The sequence below is a fragment of the Heliangelus exortis genome, chromosome 1 (assembly GCF_036169615.1).
Source record: "Heliangelus exortis chromosome 1, bHelExo1.hap1, whole genome shotgun sequence".
Taxonomy (NCBI): Eukaryota; Metazoa; Chordata; class Aves; order Apodiformes; family Trochilidae; genus Heliangelus; species Heliangelus exortis.
In genome coordinates, this window is record NC_092422.1 from 175,400,158 (window position 1) to 175,418,620 (window position 18,463).

An 18,463-nucleotide genomic window follows, 5' to 3' on the forward strand; every position below is an offset into this window, starting at 1 on the left:
TGGACTGAATCCAGACAGTGATGAGCCACAATTAGCAATCCATTTCAGAGGTGTTTGGTGAGCCCATATGAATAGGGCAGGGTGTGAGCACTGACAAGAGAACATCAAGTACAGACAAGCTCTTTTCTCTCGGGGTCCTCTCCACTCCAATTTACCCACGTCAGCCTGGTCTTCCTGCTCTCTCCTGCCACATTATCCCATTTCCCTTGTTCATGCCTTTGCAGCCCGACATGTAAATCTTCTCATCTCAGTCCCAGTCTCCAAGCACAGCAACTCCAGTTCCCCAGGTACCTCCATGACTGGTTTCCCTCTTTTTCCTTCCAGGTCCTGATCGCCAGCTACAGGTTTCACACCAGCAAGTCTTACCTTTACAGTCCTGATCATTTGTGCCTAAGTTCCCAAGCCAAAGTTTGGGCTGAGGTTGACACCGGGAAATTTCAGCCCAACTAATTACAGTTCAGCCAAAACTTATATAAGTTGGTTTTGTTTGTTTTTGTTTAAAAAAAGAGTATTGAATATAGGAAGTTTTGGCAATTTTTGTCTGTATACAATAAGCAGAAAGGAGACTGAAAAGGAATCAAAGTTGTATGGTCACTATGTTACTCCTACATTAACCTGCTGAATAGAAATTTACTACTCCTTAATTTGGAAGAAGTTGAAAGGATAGAAAACAGCCCTGGAAATTACTTTATGACAACAGATAACAGCCTTGCTTACTGTCAGCAACACTACTGGGTTTTGCTGTTAGGAGGAGGATAGTGTCTGGGGGAGATGTCTTTATAAGCTATTCCATATAGTGTCAGTGTTTGACAGAAAAAATGAAAAGCATCCTTAAACTGGCATTTGTACATAAATTTCTTTCAAGAGATTTACAGTACAGTGGACAAAGAAAAGGAGATACTATGTTGGAAATACTGTAACATTTATGTATGTGATTTATCTGATTTTAAGGGAAAAATATGTTTCTTCTAAATACAACCTTTTTTTTCCCCAAAGTGCAATAAATTTTAACATTAAAAAGCGGTTCCTAAGTGACACTACTCTTAGTACTGTATTTCAGAGTTAACTCATAATCTGCCTTTACACATCACTGAGCATCTGATATTAAGGTTATTCCTGACTATTCCAAACTTTATATGTAAAATGAGGATATATAATGTAATGCCATACTGTAGGAACTGTTGTACAGATGTATAGTTTTTTAAACTTTATGGCTTAAATGAGGGTGCAATGCAGTAAAATTATAGATACAGACATTCAGAAAATGGACACTTACCCACAGTGCTTCATGTGGGGTGGTTTATCCATTCTCACTGCCAGTTTAATCTTCAAGTCACTGTCCTGGCTGTTTTTGGGGACAATCATTTTATGCAGGTCAGGTGACTTTGGGCTATTGGATGTTGGATACAACACTACCTGCAAATCATAAAACAAAAACAAGTTGATGAAAAAAAACCAAAACAAAACTCTAGTCCTTAATGAAACAATACTAAGCAATGAAGATTCTTGTTGCATCTCCTCCAATCTGAAAGATGAATAAGAAAGGTTTCATAATTAATAAACCAGTTGACACAAGCTTACTGTAATAGATGAATTTCCAACATGAACTCATTCTTTTTCTTACTAACGGGAAATTTCATATTTTGAGTTAATAAAATTTACTTCTCTGTAGTTCATTTTGAATTACCAGTTTTCAACAAAAGGGAACATTTGACATTAGAAAATGGCCATGTACAATTAAAAAAGAACCTAAACGTTTACTTTACCCAGTGCTCTGCTGAAAACACCCAAACTGAAACAATCTGCTCTGGCACTGTGGGTTCAGATAATTCAGTAAATTCATCTCATGATCACTTAAAACATTTGACCACGTGGTCCAATCATATCTAGCACTACATTTTCTTAGACCATACTGTCACTTGCCTCCAGTACAGTTCACATCCCAAAACCTTAAAGAAAATAAAGATGCAGCCCATCAATAGTATCTTCTTCACAACACAGTCTGGGCCATCTTCAAAAAGTAGATCAAACCCCCAACCTGTCCCAATGCCAGGGAGGTTCCTGCATGCACTGGACCAGGCCAGCAGGTCAAGGGAGGTGCTTCCCCCTCCTACTGCATTTTCGTAAGACCCCACCTGGAGTACTGTGACCAACACAAGGATATGGACCTGTTGGATCAAGTCCACAGGAGGGTGACAAAGATGATCAGAGGGTTGGAGCACCTCTCCAATGAAGATATGCTAAGAGAGCTGCAATTCAGCCTGGACAAGGCTCCAAGGAGACCTTACAGCAGCAGCATCCCAGTACCTGAAGGGGGCCTACAAGAAAGCTGGGGAGGGACTTTTTACAAGGGTGTGTAGTGATAGGATAAGGGATAACAGCTGTAAATGAGAAGAGGGCAGATTTAGGTTAGATAATAGTAAGAAATTCTTCACTATGAGGGTGGTGAGACTGGAACAGGTTACCCAGGAAAGCTGTGGATGTCCCAACCCTGGAAGTGCCTAAGGACAGGGTGGACAACACATCAAGCAACCTGCTCGAGTGAGAAGTGTCCCTGCCTATGTCAGAGGGTTGGAACTAGATGCTCCCATCCAACCTACAAACAGTCTGTGATTGGTGTCCCCATCCTACATTGCCCCCTGGAACCTCAGGGAGTTCCTGTGGCTCCTGGTATGCAACTTTCTATCTTTCCTCAAACTGCATGGTCCCTAACAGGAAAACTAGAAGATTTGATGACACAAAAGAAGTTCCCATGTTCTCTTCCAGAGTGCAAATGGTGTTACAAATTATTAGTTTTTTGTGCTGACCAAACTCGCATTTTCTTTGTATCTGATTCCACACCAAGGATGAAAACTTTTAGTCTCAACACTTAAAGTCTGGCTAAGCTATGAGCAAGTGAGAAATGAATTTTACATCCCATTTCTTAACCATAAGCAGCATTGTGAGCTCTGTTCAGAACATTACACTCATGGTCATGCAAGAAACCCCAAAATGAAGTGAAGAAACAAAATTCTCTTACTCCTGTGCTCTACCAGAGGCTCTTATTCAATTTGTAATGATTTACAGCTATGAAAAACAGAGCTTTCATCACTCAACAGGAATAATTTGTTTTATGGAAGGCTTTTTCTTTAACATTTTAGATACTAAATTTTATGTTATGAAAAAAGCACCCAGTATTATCTGGTACATGCAAATATATCCCACTATTTATGAACAAAGACCATAGGAAAATCTCCTAGCTAAATACACAATTTTATTGATTAGAAAATTGCATTATAAACCAAAAATTACTAAAGATGGTTTAGACTAGTACATAGGTGACCAGTAACATTGTAGAAACCCTTTAATGTCGTTTGTGTAACTCTGTTCCCGGTGTTTCTTACCTATTTTTTATTGAAATTTCAACTAACTCCTTTCAAGTTGCCTTCTCCACTAACTTGAAAGTTTGGAGCTGTTCAGAGTTATGTCAGGCCCTTGCCCAAAGACAGGGTAGTGTCAGAAAGCTGGAAGCTGCTGTTGCTATGACAAGAAGTGAAGTTCCTTTAAATGCCCCAGCAGCAGCCTCCCAAGCACTGCACTTGGGTCCTCTGGGCATTGTCATGATGGACTTCTGCCAGGAGGATGACAAAAAAGCAGCTCACTGGAAGGGACAAGTTTGAAGGTAGAATTGGGAAAGGGAGATGGCTCTCTCAAAAATAAGTCCCTTAGAGAAGTTCTCACCTAAGGAATAACAAGAGCTGATACCAAGGGAGATTACAAGTATTTTACACAAGCTCCATCATTTTACCTATTGAGTGATCTCTTGTTTTTCAGCTGTGGTTGTATTACAGCTGAAACACAGAAACAAGACTTTGGTAGGAGGTGGTTAAAAAAAATGAAAATCAAACTGAGAAACTGAACAGGCACATGGTGAATGCTCAAATACTGTTGTTGACAAAGAATTGGGAAGACTTTGCAATTTATGCAATCAGTGGACCTTTGCTGATGCTGCCAGCTGACCACTTACCTTAATAGATCTTAGCAACTGGTAAAAGATGGCTTTCAGTCCTTCCCAAAGAGCCTCTCCCCCATATCTAAGAGAGAGCATGCCTGAGTGAAAAATATCTCAAGAATTTCTGACAAAAGGCTTTTTCAGAGAAGCTACTGAGAAAACCCCTGTTAACATGGAAACAATAGCACTCAGCCAAGACTTAACAGGGTGCTGACAGGCAGACTGTTTGGAAGAGCAAGAGAAAAGGGGGAGTGGAAGCAATCTCTTATTATTTTCCTAACTTAAAAAAAAAAGAGACACAAAAACTCAGACCCGAGAAACCTCAGTCATTTCAAAATGTGGAGAAACACATTCCCCAGGATGGCAGGTTTTAAACAAATATATCCATAGTATGATATTGTCTCTGCTCAGCAGACCTTTGAACACAGCACAGAAGACAAACAACACGACTGGTGCAGTTGGCATTCAGAAACCAGGCAATCATGAGAGCACATGTACCTAGCCAGTACAGCTATTTCAGAATGCTTTCAAATCAAACCCAGACTAACAGCACAGATAATTATTGCCAGCTCTAGCTGACTGTGACAAGCAGGCTGTGAGACAATAGTTCCCTCTTAATTGAATAGTCAGAGCAACAAGGCTGAAATATTCCTATATTCAGAAAGTATCAGCAATCAAACACCACCTGCTGCTCTCACTTTGTATTCACATGTGTGCTAAGCAAGCACAATGGCTGTCACTCTGAATTACTAGGTTTGAACATCTTCATACACAAAGTACCAAGCAAGGAAAAGTGGTGTCTGATCCCTAAGTTTCAGCAATCACCAGGCTGATTTTTCAGAAGTATTTACTCCAGATTCTGAAAGCTTCTCGACTCTTCCTCAGTTGTTGCATCTACAAATGCAAACATCAATTCTGCCTTTTGTATGCACATACAAAAATTACTGAAGTAGCCAGAGCAATGTCAGTCACATAAAAACTGTGCTATGGATTTCAAAGATGTAGGAATAAAGGGAATTCTTAGAAGTTCCTTATTAGAAAAAAATTAGCTTCAAAGATGCAGCCTACTTCACTTTCTAAAAGTTTAGTGACTCCCAGTACACAGAGCTCCACACAACCAGATTCACACCATGACTTCAGAAGCTCACATTCTACAGAACCCAAATCTAAAACCCATCTTTTCTCCTCCTATGCACTATGCATCTTCAATTTTTTTTTTTCAGTGGAAAACTTAGTTTGTTCAACTGCCCTCCAGTTTGTGTAGAACAGAAAATAAAGGTTAAGATTTGGGATTTTGTTTGAAGACAGCTAAAGTTTTCAACAGGGAGCCAGAATTATACCCCCCCAGCAAACATTTAGAAGGAATAGAGCAATAACAGAGATGTGACACAGTAAACACTACTTCCTGTCTGTTAACCACATCTTAAATGTCTTGAAGGAAGAAGATACACAGACAAAACCCTTCTTGTCACTTGGTGCTCACGTGGGGACTTCTGCAGCAGTGGATGAACAGCCCTCAGCCTCTGGTCCCAAACAAGGAGTATATAGAGCTGTAAAGTTAGACTGCCATCTCTACTGAAAGCATGAGCCTGCATCCCTTCTGCTCTGACATAAGCAATAACCCCTGGAAATCATCAGTGTCTCCTCCTTAAACCAAGCAGCTGTATGGCTATTATTACTGAGATCAGGACCTACATCTTAAGGTCCTAACTATGAGAAACTGCCCCACACTGATGGGGTCAATCAAAACTCTCCTCTATAGCTCTGGGGAAATCTTTGTTGACTCCACATTTCACATGATGGATCTGTTTTTACAAAAAGCTGACCCCTTGATGGCAAAAGAAACCCTCTGGTACCTGATGAAAGTTCAAAATTCAAATCATGTAGCTTGATGCCACCCTTCAATTTCTAATTATATTAAACAGAACAAAACCCTCAGAATAACTGCAGGCTAAGGGAAATGCAAACTTCAATAACGTAGAAATGCAGTACTAGGTCAAGACACAAGCTTTGAAAAAAGTAATTGACAGATGAGAACTAATGTCCACAGCACATATATCTCAGAAGGAGCAGGTTTGAATTGAATTTTTAAGTACACCGCAGTTAAAACAGTGACCAAAGTTAGAATCTTAGAATAGAATCATATAATCATTAAGATTGTAAAAGACCTCCAAGACCATCAAGTCCAACCATCAACCCAACACTCCCATGCCCGCCAAACCCTGGACTGAAGTGCCAGACCTACACATCTTTTAAACATCTCCAGGGATGGTGACTCAGTCACCAAGGGCCAAAGATTGTCCTTATCAAGACAGGGAAAATGTGTAGAGAAGGGAAACTCATACAGTACAAGAGAGAGAACTCATATTTTATTCTGACGTGGTATACCTGTAATTTCTTTCCCAACTCCATCCTTCCACCACTCAAGTCCTACTTTCCCTTTTCCCAGTCAGTTGCTATGCTTATTACATGCCAAATCTTTTCTCTCTCTCCTCTCCTAATTTGGATAGCAATGGGGGGTCACCTAGGAATTTTAAAAAGTTTTAAACTAGATAAAGAGAGCCATCAAGGTTTTCTGGCAATCCAAGTCAATTGCCATGGTCTGAACACTGGCAAATTCACCTCTAAAAAGAAAGCATTATTTGGTAAAGCTGCAGAACAGCAGGTGATGTACTGAGTACCTTATACTGTTCTATACCATGTTTTATAAATACTTGCATTTTTATGCACAATTTGTCAGGTATTTATTAAATTTATTAAATGCTTCTGCACATAATACTTACTCTTCCCAGTTCTTTATCTTCAAGTGCCAGCACCCCAGTGCTTTCTGTAAAGAGTTTTACTTTGACAACAGGCCGAGGGTGAGTGGTGGTGAAATCTCCTTGAGTTCCCCATCTGCAACAAATAAAAGAATAGAATTAAACTGGGGTAGAGGACAGGCCCCAGAGTGATAGGACTGTAATCCTTTGTACATAATATTTATTAATGTGCTCCTAGAACTTAATTTCTAAGATTTTGAGGAAAAAGGCACAGTAGTAAATTTTTGAGCATCCAAGACTATATATTTACATGGCAAAATTGGCTTTTTTTCTGGGCAAGAAAAATCTGCATCTTTTCTATGTGATTTCTCTAATGATTTTTTTTTCTAATGATTTTTTTTCTAATTCTTTTTGTCATTAAAAAAAATGAATAAATTTTAAGTGGCAGAAGGTCTGGAAATATATCCTCGTAGGGGAAAGAAAAACGAAGTAAGCAAAGGAGGACGACGAAGGGGGAAGCTGAGAAAGGTAGAGAGTGAAGAGAAAGTTTTTTCTATTAAATATATTACTAGCTTCACTATTTTGAGCACACAACTCAAATTAATTCAGCAAAGAATAGAGTCTGAATTTTAAAAAACCCTCATACATTTAGCTTAAGGTTAAGGTGAATGAACTATGCAGAAAGTAAAAGATTTGAACGGAGAAAACTTAATGTTTCTTGAGATGTTACAACTAGAAAGTGTTGCAAGTGTAAGGATGGAAGAAAAATGTAAACACAAATGCAAAAACTGGAAAAAAATAGCTCTGCAAGATAATTACTGCCACAAGGCTTCATGCTAAATTAGGCAGACAAACTTCTTGCTCTATCATCTCTTATCTCACTTAAACACACTCATTTTGTCAGCCTTCCCTCCCACCATCGGCCATTGGTAGAAAAAAAAGTGATACAAATTAGATTGCAACTTCCTTCAATATGCTATTTCATTTTCCTAAATGATTGCATGGTATTCACTGTATTGACAATACTGATTCTGGTTGTTATTAAGTAAGCACAGCTCCAATTTCTCTTCAATCTTTCCATTACTTGACATATTACAATTAGCAGAAGCTAAAAAAAAATAAAAGAGAACAGGTGACCTTAAGAGTGTGGTCTGTAAGAACTCTGTGACATAAGCTGAAATCTTAGAAGGCCTTCTATACATAAAGCAGTATTTTCATTTTACATAAAAGAATAATTTACATGGACTCTCCTTTGTTGGAGAGCAAAGAAACAGTAGTAAACCTTCATCAAAAGGATCTATTACATAAAAGAAAATCCTTCAACTAACATGAGTTACAGACTTCTATACAAAGTCTAGGAAGTAACATGCCACAACAACCACAAAGTTTTAAGAAAGCAGTGGTTCTGCATAAACAAACCTTACAGGTAGCTGAACACATTCCAGACTATGAAAAGTGAGGTTCACTTAAAATTAACCAACCCTTATGTTACCATTCTGTCTTCTACACTTTTAAACTACAGAAGTTTACTATGCAGATTCAAAGATCTAACATGGTAATGATTGTTCAACATTACAACCACTATTTCATTCAATCTATATTTATGTATATATTCTCAATTACATCATTGGGATCTGGGATACAAGTCTGAGAACACGAGGGGAAAAGTCTGTATGTTTGTATCTTTCTATAATGCTTAATGTGTTGTTTAGGTTGCAACAAATTTTCTGGGGAAATTAACAATCTACGTTTGCTAATTTCTAGATTTGAAAATTACTTGTTTATGTTGATGGAATTACAAGGAGCATATTGTCACATCATAATCACATTAAGAACAATAATCACACTCATTTGCTGTGGAAAGGCAATGCATAAATAAGGTTCTAAACAAATCCTAATGTTCTTTTTCAGCACAGACAGAAACAAGCCCTGGACTCAGGCAAAGTAATCTGTGAACTCGGTCAAGTAACTTTGCCCTTCATCACTAATGTAATCTAATCTTTTATATGTCTTGACTCTGTTCTATGTTTTACTGTGATTCCACTATTTTATGCAAAAATCCTGCTGAGAACTACAAATTCTTTTTTTGAGAATCCCTACACTACAGGAACACTTTGTATCAATACTTAAAGGGCTGTGAGCTACTGAAGGAGAATTAAAATAATGTTTTTTTTAAAACTGAGGTTCCCATCAAAATCTTCCTAAAACTATAAAGTGTACATATGAGAAAGATAATTTTTTCTACCGTGATGGATGACAGTAGGAGAGAGTAGTACAGGAAATGGTATGAAGATGGAAAGTCACACAACTGCCTTTAAGTGTCACCTTTGATTCCACCTATGCAACAGTCTGGTTTTTTTGTTTTTGTCTTTTGTTCCCCAAGAATTTCTCATTTATTTCCATTTACATGGCAATTTTTGACTTGGAACATTAGTGGTTTGAAATGCAAGACTAAGAAGCCTTTTCTTCACCAGTTCCCTTTTAGAAAAGTTGGGTGCTCTGTAACTGTAGCTGCTTGCACTAAGTAGCCCTACATTCAATTTCTGAATGCATTGTTGAGCCACTTTTTAAGTACAGTTGCTCAGAAAGAGTGGTTTATTCCCTGCCCCTGTAGATTCAGCAGCAAAATGAAAGGCTGGTTGTCACAAAACTTTGGCAATCCCTTCTTGGAACTCTGCTTTGACAAACTGAAAACTCCAAATTGGGTCCTTATGTCAGCAACAGGAAGGACCAAGTGTTTTGATGGATATGCTATATTGTAAAGCTCCTTTATACAACTAAACTAATGTGAAAGGAAGAAAAGAATAATCTGATCTAAAGTGGTTTTTCAGGGTTTGCTTTTGGTAAAAGTTATAACTGTTATAAAGGAAGGAATTACCAGAGCTCAAAATTAGTAGGCATTTATCATATTGCTAATTATGAGCTAGACAGAATCACGTATTTCTTCTTTAAACAGAAAATATTATTCCTATTAAAAAAATCTAAAAACTTGTTAAGACATAACTGTGAGTAGTTTTTCTTCAAAGCAAAAAAGCATCTAATACAAACCAGAAAGGAAAATCAGAAATGTTATATGCACAGTAAGTAACTAAGTAAAAACATTCACTTAGACTTCCTACACTGAAAATGAGAACAGTACACTCTACAAGTTATTATGACAAGTTATTGTCATAAAAAACCATAAAACAGTACAAATTAATTATTATTTAGTCTTGCCTTCCCATCTCGCTTTCAATAGAGGCAAGCAAGCCAAGTCAGGGTGAAGGTTTTCAAAGGTGTGACACCCTGCCAGGTGTGGGGAACCATTGCTGTATATTGTGTGAAGAATATGTAACAGGTGTTGACCTGTTTCCTGCCAAGTTTCAAATCCAGACAGGGGCTGCCAGTGGACAAAAGGCACAAAAGGGTAATTTATGCTCTCAGATTTTCAACATGCATATTTACTTCACTTTTCCATTGAAAACAATAATTATCAATCCATCGCAACACTTCTAAAAGTTACAAATCCTGGTTCATGTTATCTGTATACACTTTAAGTCTTCAAAAGGTTATATAAATTCTGATAAATTCATATTGTATAAATGTCGATAAACTGACAGTACCTTGTAGAAGCAGAGAGATGTTGGCATTCCAGTCTAAAGATGTGGGAAAACAAACAACACAATAGACTGACCTATCTGAGCCTGCACAGTATGTTAGAGGAGACTCAGGAATCAAATCAGAAAATGTCAATATTACATCTGGTATCATATCACTTCTCTTTTGTTCTGAACCCCCTTTTACTCCTCTTTTTGACTCCTACTGTTCTCATCAGCTGTCCACATTATCCTGCCTTTGTTTTGGCTGTCCTCCTACACTCAATCTGCTGGTATGGCTTCCAAGTAGGAACATAAACCTCCAGATTCACACCTTGTATGCTAAGTAGGTATTAAGACATTTAAAGACCTATTGTTTCTTTTCTTCATCTATTCAGTGGACTACTCTGTGTTCTAAAAATTTTGGACCACTTGACACTTTTCAGGATCAATGCATATATTAACATTTTGACAGTAGAGAAAAGTCTGACCCTGGTGGGGTGAAAAACAATTTTATGAATGTCATGAGCATTTGCAGTGTACAAAGTATTCTTAGCCTGAATAGGGATCAAAAGCAAAAACTTATTTCTTTTAAGCCCTTTGCCTCTATCTTTCTCTTCACACAAAACAACTAACCAAAACTAAACAAAGCCATAAAAATCATTCAAATTCAAACACTGCATCTAGTAAAAGTTTAGCAGTTATTCTGACTGTACCTGTATTATACTGCTTGCACCAAAAATATGCAAGATTTTTGAAGGTCTCTTCAAACCAGGACAGCAGAAGGGTACATTTTGAAATTTAAAATTGGAAATGCTGATCATATAAAAATTTAAGGTAAATTCCAAAGGAATTGTTTAAATGTCAGATATTGCCCACAAAAATATCATTCGGTTTTCCAGAGACAAGTTGGGAATAGACCACTTTGAACAACAGATTTCAGACCCACTCAACCAGAGTATTCCAGGACACTGGAGGTAAAATTTGAGGTAAGCTTTCCCAACACCATCTGTTTCTTTTTGACAGACCACCATCCCCCTGCTTGATACTTTACAGCAGATGTTTGCCATCTTTGCCTTCACTTTGACCCAGACAGAGACCATGTAGCTATATTAGTGTGAGGCTTAGCCTGATCCAAAACATTTTTCCTCTAAGCAAGATTTAATTGGTTTTGGCTCAACATCACACTATTCATCACAGAATGCCTTCCAGTTTGAAGTTGGATCATGCATCTATAGATGTTTTAGTGCAATGTTAGAGAACACTTATGTCTGTGTGCAAAATATTAGTCACATTTGTTGGGGGTTAGGTGGGAATGAGAATAGAAACATATATATCACGTGCACTAAGCAGTGTGTAAACAGTCTTACTCCAAGCACTGATAGTTATAGTGGAAGGGCTAACAGTGTGACATGCATCTTTGAGCCTCAAAGTTTCCATAACACATGAAACTGAACTGGTGAGACAGGTAATGTCATTATACACAGTAAAAGACCACAGTCACACCAAAAGAACTGTTCTTTCAAGCAAGGACACTAGATAAGGAGGGTTAATATCAGGGCTCTGAAGAGAGGACCTGTTAACTGTAAAGCCTTCATCCCATTTGCTTTCTGCCTGGGATCTCAGGTTTGAGCCCAATGTCTGCACTGAAGCAGTGCCCCAAAACAGCAGTCTTCAGAGATGCAAATATCACACCAGGGCAGGAATCCTGCTTGCTTTCAGTAAATTATTAGCATGCTGAGCACACAGGAGCAATCCACCAACCAGGATTTATCCAGAACAATCAAAAAGATAAGGTGAAGAAAATTAAAAAATATATGCCCTGGTGGCAGAAGGATTATGTTTCTTGCTAAGTAGTCAAATAGCACAGAGATTACAACCAACTTCAATTATTTCCTTCTTCCTCTCATCCCCATTTCTTCCCAGCCACACTTGTCCTGATCTCACAAGTGAACATACCCTTCTTACAGCAGTGGTTTTCACAAGTCCCTTGGGTAGAAGGGAAGAATGAGAGAATGTTTTGGGAGTTAATCACAGAAACACTGTAAAAAATTAGGCTGGAAGGAAACTGGAGGTCATCTAGTTCAAAACCTGCTCAGAGAAAGGCAAGTTAAAATCAGATTGCTCAGGTTGAGTTTCAAATTTAGTATTAGACCTTGTATGTAATTCATACTTCTTTGCATTGTGGTAGGTGAAAAACCTCTTGGACAATATAAAATAGTATTAAATAACAGAACATAGCATAGAAACTTACTTCTTTTAGAAATTCCACCTTTTCCTCATGGATATGATATAGGTTTTTATAACTGAGATGATTTGGTATTTTTTCCTTTCTTTAAAGAAACAAGCAATTGATAGGCATCAAGAATAACTGAATAAAATTGTCATGTAATTTTTCAGCTGAATCCAAAATCTTTATGTGAAACTCTTCCATCATTAATCCAGAAGACAGGATAGGATAAATTTGTAATTTTTTTAAGGTAATTCCTTCCACCTTATTTTGTGAATTGCTTTAATCATGACAATCAAAAAAAGGACATAGTGACACATGACAAGCTGAAAACCATGATGGAATTTATCCTTTAAAGATATAAAAATTTATCTGAGTGCAAATTCTAGCAATCATTATGCAACACAATTAAACCTGGTTTATGAAAGCAAACACGCTTTCTTCCCCATCACAACCCTTATCCCACAGGGCTCCCCTAAATTCCAAAATGCATATTAAAGGATCACACTTTCACCAAGTTTTCAACATTGTCCACATCAATATAATTATGTCCCTCAGGCTTTAGCCTTTGAAATGATCTTGCTAATCATACACAGACATCTTCTAACATACAACTTCACTTTGGTACATGTTGCATCAAATATGCTTTAAAGAAAATAAGTCTATATGTTAAAAGAGGGCTGAACAACTGTACTTTGTTATACTCCCTAAGACCAATACAGATTTCACTGCACTTCTCTGCAAGTAAAAAACTTTCAGAGGTAATACTCAAAGAACAGATGAAATCCATCAAGTAAAATATTCTGTTCAAGAAGCTAATTCCTAAAGAGGATTTATTCTCAGAAGATATGATAGGAAGCATATAAACAACAAGCTAAGCACAATTAGAACAGGCAATATGAAACTGCTATCTCATTATTCATCTAAAAATCCCATGTGCAAATATACTCATTTCAAAACTATCCAGACAAACAATGGAAAAAACCCTCACACCCTAAGAAGAGTTGGTTAGCTTGCCAGCAAGAGAATAGTTTGATTACTGCCTACCTGATCAACAAACATTGTGTTTCTGTCCTTCTTCTTCTCCCTGTCTTTAATCTCTAGTTTTCTACTTAACACTTACGAGGCAGGGAAAACATTTTCATTATACTTTTTCTCCTATGCAAGAGCAATGACATGGATTCCTACACATGTAAGTAACATAAGGATTGATTGCTGAAAGCTAAAAGTCTAATAAAATTTTACTGACCAAAATTAACCACATTTATGCAGATGTATTAGATACAGAACTGTGGCAAGAGTATGCGTGCCTTCTCTTTGATAACATACTGCCGTGCAACCACAAGTTAGGTAGCACTTGTAGGTATGATCATCTCTTTGTTTCCTTTACTCAAAAATAAAAAAAGGAAATCTGCAGGGACTACGATGAAGAAAGCTAGCTGAGGCTTGGAATATGATTGTCACCAGTTATAAATGTTGTCTCTTCTTCTTCCCTTCAGAAATGTCATCTTCAGCCATACCCTCAAAACAGTTTATTAAAAATATTTTTCATGAGTAAACATGCTGCTCAAGGAAGTTCTAAATTTTAGAAATTAAGCTTTTTTTTTTCCTTTTTTTAAAACTCTATAATCTTTTTCCTAAGTAAGTTTTACGAATCCACAAGTACTCATATTTCAAATTCTCTGTAGAATTAATGATTGTAAAACATTGATTAAAAATAACATGAGCAGCATTTTGTTTTATTTGTACAGTCATGACAAAAATTCCCCTGCCTCCTCTGGTCAGACATTTAATGATGCATTCTTCACATGCTTCCAACATATAATATCCCTTTTTATAAGGTTATGCAATCACTGGCAGCAAAATAAGATCATCTTATTTCTCCTTTACATGAAGAATATCCTGTCCCCATTAAAATTTTCTCATCACACAAGATATGATCTTTTTCTATTGCATAAATATATGAGAACAGAATGTCACTGTAGTGATAAGAGATAGCATATTCCAATCATGTATCTTTAGGCATGATTATACATACCCAAGAAACCACATTTAGTACTCAGAATGAGTAAAAATCAATGTTAAGAAAACATGTGGACATCAGACTCCAAAAGATTAAAAACTAAGCCTCATCAGTAACATTCAAAAAATGAAATTAGCACTGGATTTTGCAAGATGAGCCCCCTGTGGTATCACAGCAACAAAGTTATGCAAAACTTCATATAACTGAAGGGTTCCTCTGAAGCCTCTGCTTACTGATCTCTGGCAGAAAAGGTCACAGGCTATGTTGGAGGGATTTTCAGCAGGGCTAAAAGGCAGGAAACAGTTGGAAGGACTGGCAATCATAAAAATTTTATAGGGTTTGCATGTGAAGCTGTATAAATGAACTGTTTACAAAATTATCCAAGACTTAAGCTCAGTCAAACATTAGCATTTGCATTTCAGGATGATCACTAGCTGCTCAGTAATGCATACATAAACAGTGCTTTTTTTGTCTTGTTAAAGAAGGAAATTAAACACTTCAACATAAACTCACAAAATAATTATTCAAAGAGGGAAGAAGTACACACAGGGGTTAAGAGTAGTTAGAAATCAGAAAAAAAAATCTTGCTGTTCAGCTGTCAATGCTTTCCTCTCTGGGACTCCAATCACATCTTTCGCCTTTAAGAAACCATTTTTTCTCATCTCCTTATTATATTTATAGGAGCATTCCAGGATTCAGTAAAATACTTAAAAACATATTTATCAAAAGAATTGAGAAAATATTCTGCATTTTGGAATAATGGTCAAATCCTGAATTAAGCCTCCACTTGACTCAGACTTTCATTGATCTCCATTCTAAGGTCACACTGGCTTGCAGTCCATTTTGAAGCACTTATCTAAGTATCTCAATTTCTCTTTTTCACTGTCAAATCTTTTGAAACTTCTTACTGGGGAGCAGCATTGCACTGCATATACTGATGTTTCACAGATGAAAAAAATAGACATAAATAATTCTTTATACAGCTCCTTTTCAATGTAGCTACCAGTTCAAAATGATAAACCAACTACAGAAAACATGTGTGACAAGCACATGATTTGAAGCTCTTGCCAGCAGTCTCCCACAGAAGGCTGGAGATAATATTCACTTTTCATCACTGTCTCATTCTATGCTTAGCATGAGAGCTTTACTACCCTTTTTGAGCTGCATGTCCTATATAAAATCTGAAGTTATGTTCCCATTTATCTGGGATTTGTCAGTGCAAATGTTACTGCTAGTGATTTGAAGAATTGAGCTCAACTACAGCTCTTGATTTTTTTTTTATTTATATTTTTTTTTGCAATAAGTTTTGTGTTTTCTCCTCCAGCTTCTCTGACTATTTTCTTTTATATCAGAATGAAAGTACTGAAAATTATCACAGTAAGAAGCCAGCTACAGCAGCAGGCAAAGTAGGCAGTAGCCTAGGGTAGGTGACAGCTTGGGTTTTTTATCAGAAAAGGGATGGACTGGCTGTGCTTTCTCAGCTGTTCACTGTCCACTGTTCACATGACAGCCCCTTGCTGCAAAAGGACTGAATGGGAAAGGAGACATCTCTCTTCCCAGTAGTACCAATACTAACATCAACAGGAGCAGAAAGTCACTTCTGTTGCCTTCTCATACCTCCTCTTTGCAGGAGAACGTCCAACCCTTCACCCAGTGACTGAGCCCCCATAATCCCAGCAGGTCACTATCACACAATAATGATGAGTGCTGGAAGAAGCAGAAGAAGGCAGGTAACTGCATAGAGCAAGAGATGTGTTGGTCATAAAAGTAAAAAATATCTTCCTAAGCTTTAGGACTGAACACAGATTAAGTGTTTTGAAACTTGAGTGACTTCTTCCTGCCTGTAACAGTACTCTGTAAACTCTTTTCTATCAGAACAATTTTCTGGTTCAACTCTGCCAAGTCCTCTTAGTTCCTTCTATCAACAGCAACAACAACAAAACCCAATATTGCTAGCATCAAGGAAACCTGATTTGGCTCTAACAGAAAAATTAAACTGGAATAAAGAACCTCCTATTTCACAGGTAGATTCCTTCACCTTCTTTACTGTTTCCCCATAATTTTCATACTTGTCTAATTTAATATCCTCCTCTATTGCCCTAAACCAAGTCTTTATATATGCTCACAAACTGTATATGCTTATAATCATACTGTATCCCAACCTCTCATCATTACCCTTGCCAGAAAACAAACAAACAAAAAAGAAAAAGAAAAGAGTAAAGCTCAGAAGAGCAAAAGAACTGAATCAATTTTAGAATTTTATCAGCCATGCCCCTTCATGTTATGTTTTGTTGGAGAGCAGGTCAGCAGCACCAGTAACTCCCATTCTGTCCTTCCAGTGTTCAGTTCAGGGCATCTCTCATTCTCTTCCTAAAGGTGTATAATTTTTGTCCATACAAATCCACATGAATTTTTTTCATACCATAAACACTTCTATGGAATAGCCCATAACCTGTCTTTCTTCCATATTCAATCCACTTGTACATGGAATAGCCCATAACCTGTCTTTCTTCCATATTCAATCCACTTGTACCTATTGAGCCTGAAATCCACTTCATTAGTTGAGAAGCTCAGCGCAGGTCCTAATTCTACCCCGTTTTCTAGAAATACTCCAGTTTTTCTCCTGTTGACTCCATCTATTCTAGAACTTCCATTTCACAAAGTTTCTATTTTGACAGGTAGGAAATTCAATTAATCTGCTATTAAATTTTACCAGTTGTATCTATATGCAATGTATATAATAAGTAAACCATTAACTGGCCATGAAGCATCTCTACCATGTTTTGTCCACCTTATTTAGAAACAGCTATAGAGAAACAAAACCCTTGAAATGTGCTGTTTTCTGGAAGGAGAATGACTGTGCCCAAGATCCAAGAATTTGTGTATTCTGGCTATTCTAGATATTGAAGGGCCATACCAATGACATCAGGGGTTAGCTGAGTATTTAAGACAGAAGCTAAGAAGTTCCAGGGTGAGGAAAAAGAGAGAGACACTATCAGAAGAAATGGGAACCTTGACTTTGACAGTAGGCAAAGGTTGGTGGCACTTGTGGGGAACACTATGAGAACAATTCTGAGTTCAAAGAGAAAGCACAGCTTGGAGATGTGCTGAAGCCTCACAACTCTCATGGCAGCCTGAGTCATCAGATAAGATCTCAAATGGTCCACAAGTGAGGAGGGGATGTTGCATATCCACTTATGACTTTGCTTCAGTGTGTGTATAAGTGTGTCCTTTGTGGTCCCAGCCCTTTTAGAAATTCATCCCATGCCACATACTAATGACAAGACTGAGCATTCCTATGCCCCAGAGAAGGGACTCTTGCAGCCAGGGACTGCAACAAGTGGATTTTGCTCCTTCTTGTCCCACATCTTTAGAATTCTACAAAGCAGAATATGTTACAGGAGTAGGCTGCTGGCTTACTTGCCAGTGAATTTTATTTCAACTAGGAGAAAGTCCACCAAATTAGATCTCCTCCTTCTCCCAGCCCCAGAAGATGCAGTAAAACTCTGTACTTATAATTTTGCTGAATAGAAGTCATTATTTGTGGCTTGAATTGAACAGAAACTACTATCCCAACTCAGCTGAAGATGTTTTCTCAGACTCTGTAACAACGGCAATTTTAAATTGTTTTTCACAAGGCACACCATGGTGCCAGTAAAACCCCAACAGGCTCTCTGAGCAGTTATCTACAAAAGATTCCAAATGACATTTTAGCAGAGAGAATAGTGCAAAGTTGGTGCGTAAGGTCAAACAAATCAACCAAAAAACACAATTCATTTTCTTCCTCTCTGTCATCCTGACTGGTTCAGCTACAGATAGCATGATGTTATCCCCCTCCAAGTCAGTTTGCTGACATCCTCCCTCAAAAATTAATTGAAAAAAGTA

General features: G+C 37.5%; 1 protein-coding gene across 5 annotated transcripts in view; it reads right to left on the reverse strand.

Annotated features, from left to right (window-relative positions):
- Window positions 1-18,463, reverse strand: part of CADPS2 (calcium dependent secretion activator 2) — a 281,939-nt gene that overhangs the window by 148,503 nt on the left and 114,973 nt on the right. For all 5 annotated transcript variants that reach the window (XR_011723932.1, XM_071733753.1, XM_071733756.1 and 2 more), the window contains exons 7-8: window positions 6,775-6,886; window positions 1,277-1,416 (exon numbers count right to left, since the gene is read on the reverse strand). Coding sequence is in view for 4 of the 5 variants with exons in the window: in XM_071733753.1 (XP_071589854.1) it covers window positions 1,277-1,416; window positions 6,775-6,886 (252 nt within the window). In the remaining variant the exon portion in view is untranslated. The remainder of the gene's footprint in view (window positions 1-1,276; window positions 1,417-6,774; window positions 6,887-18,463) is intronic.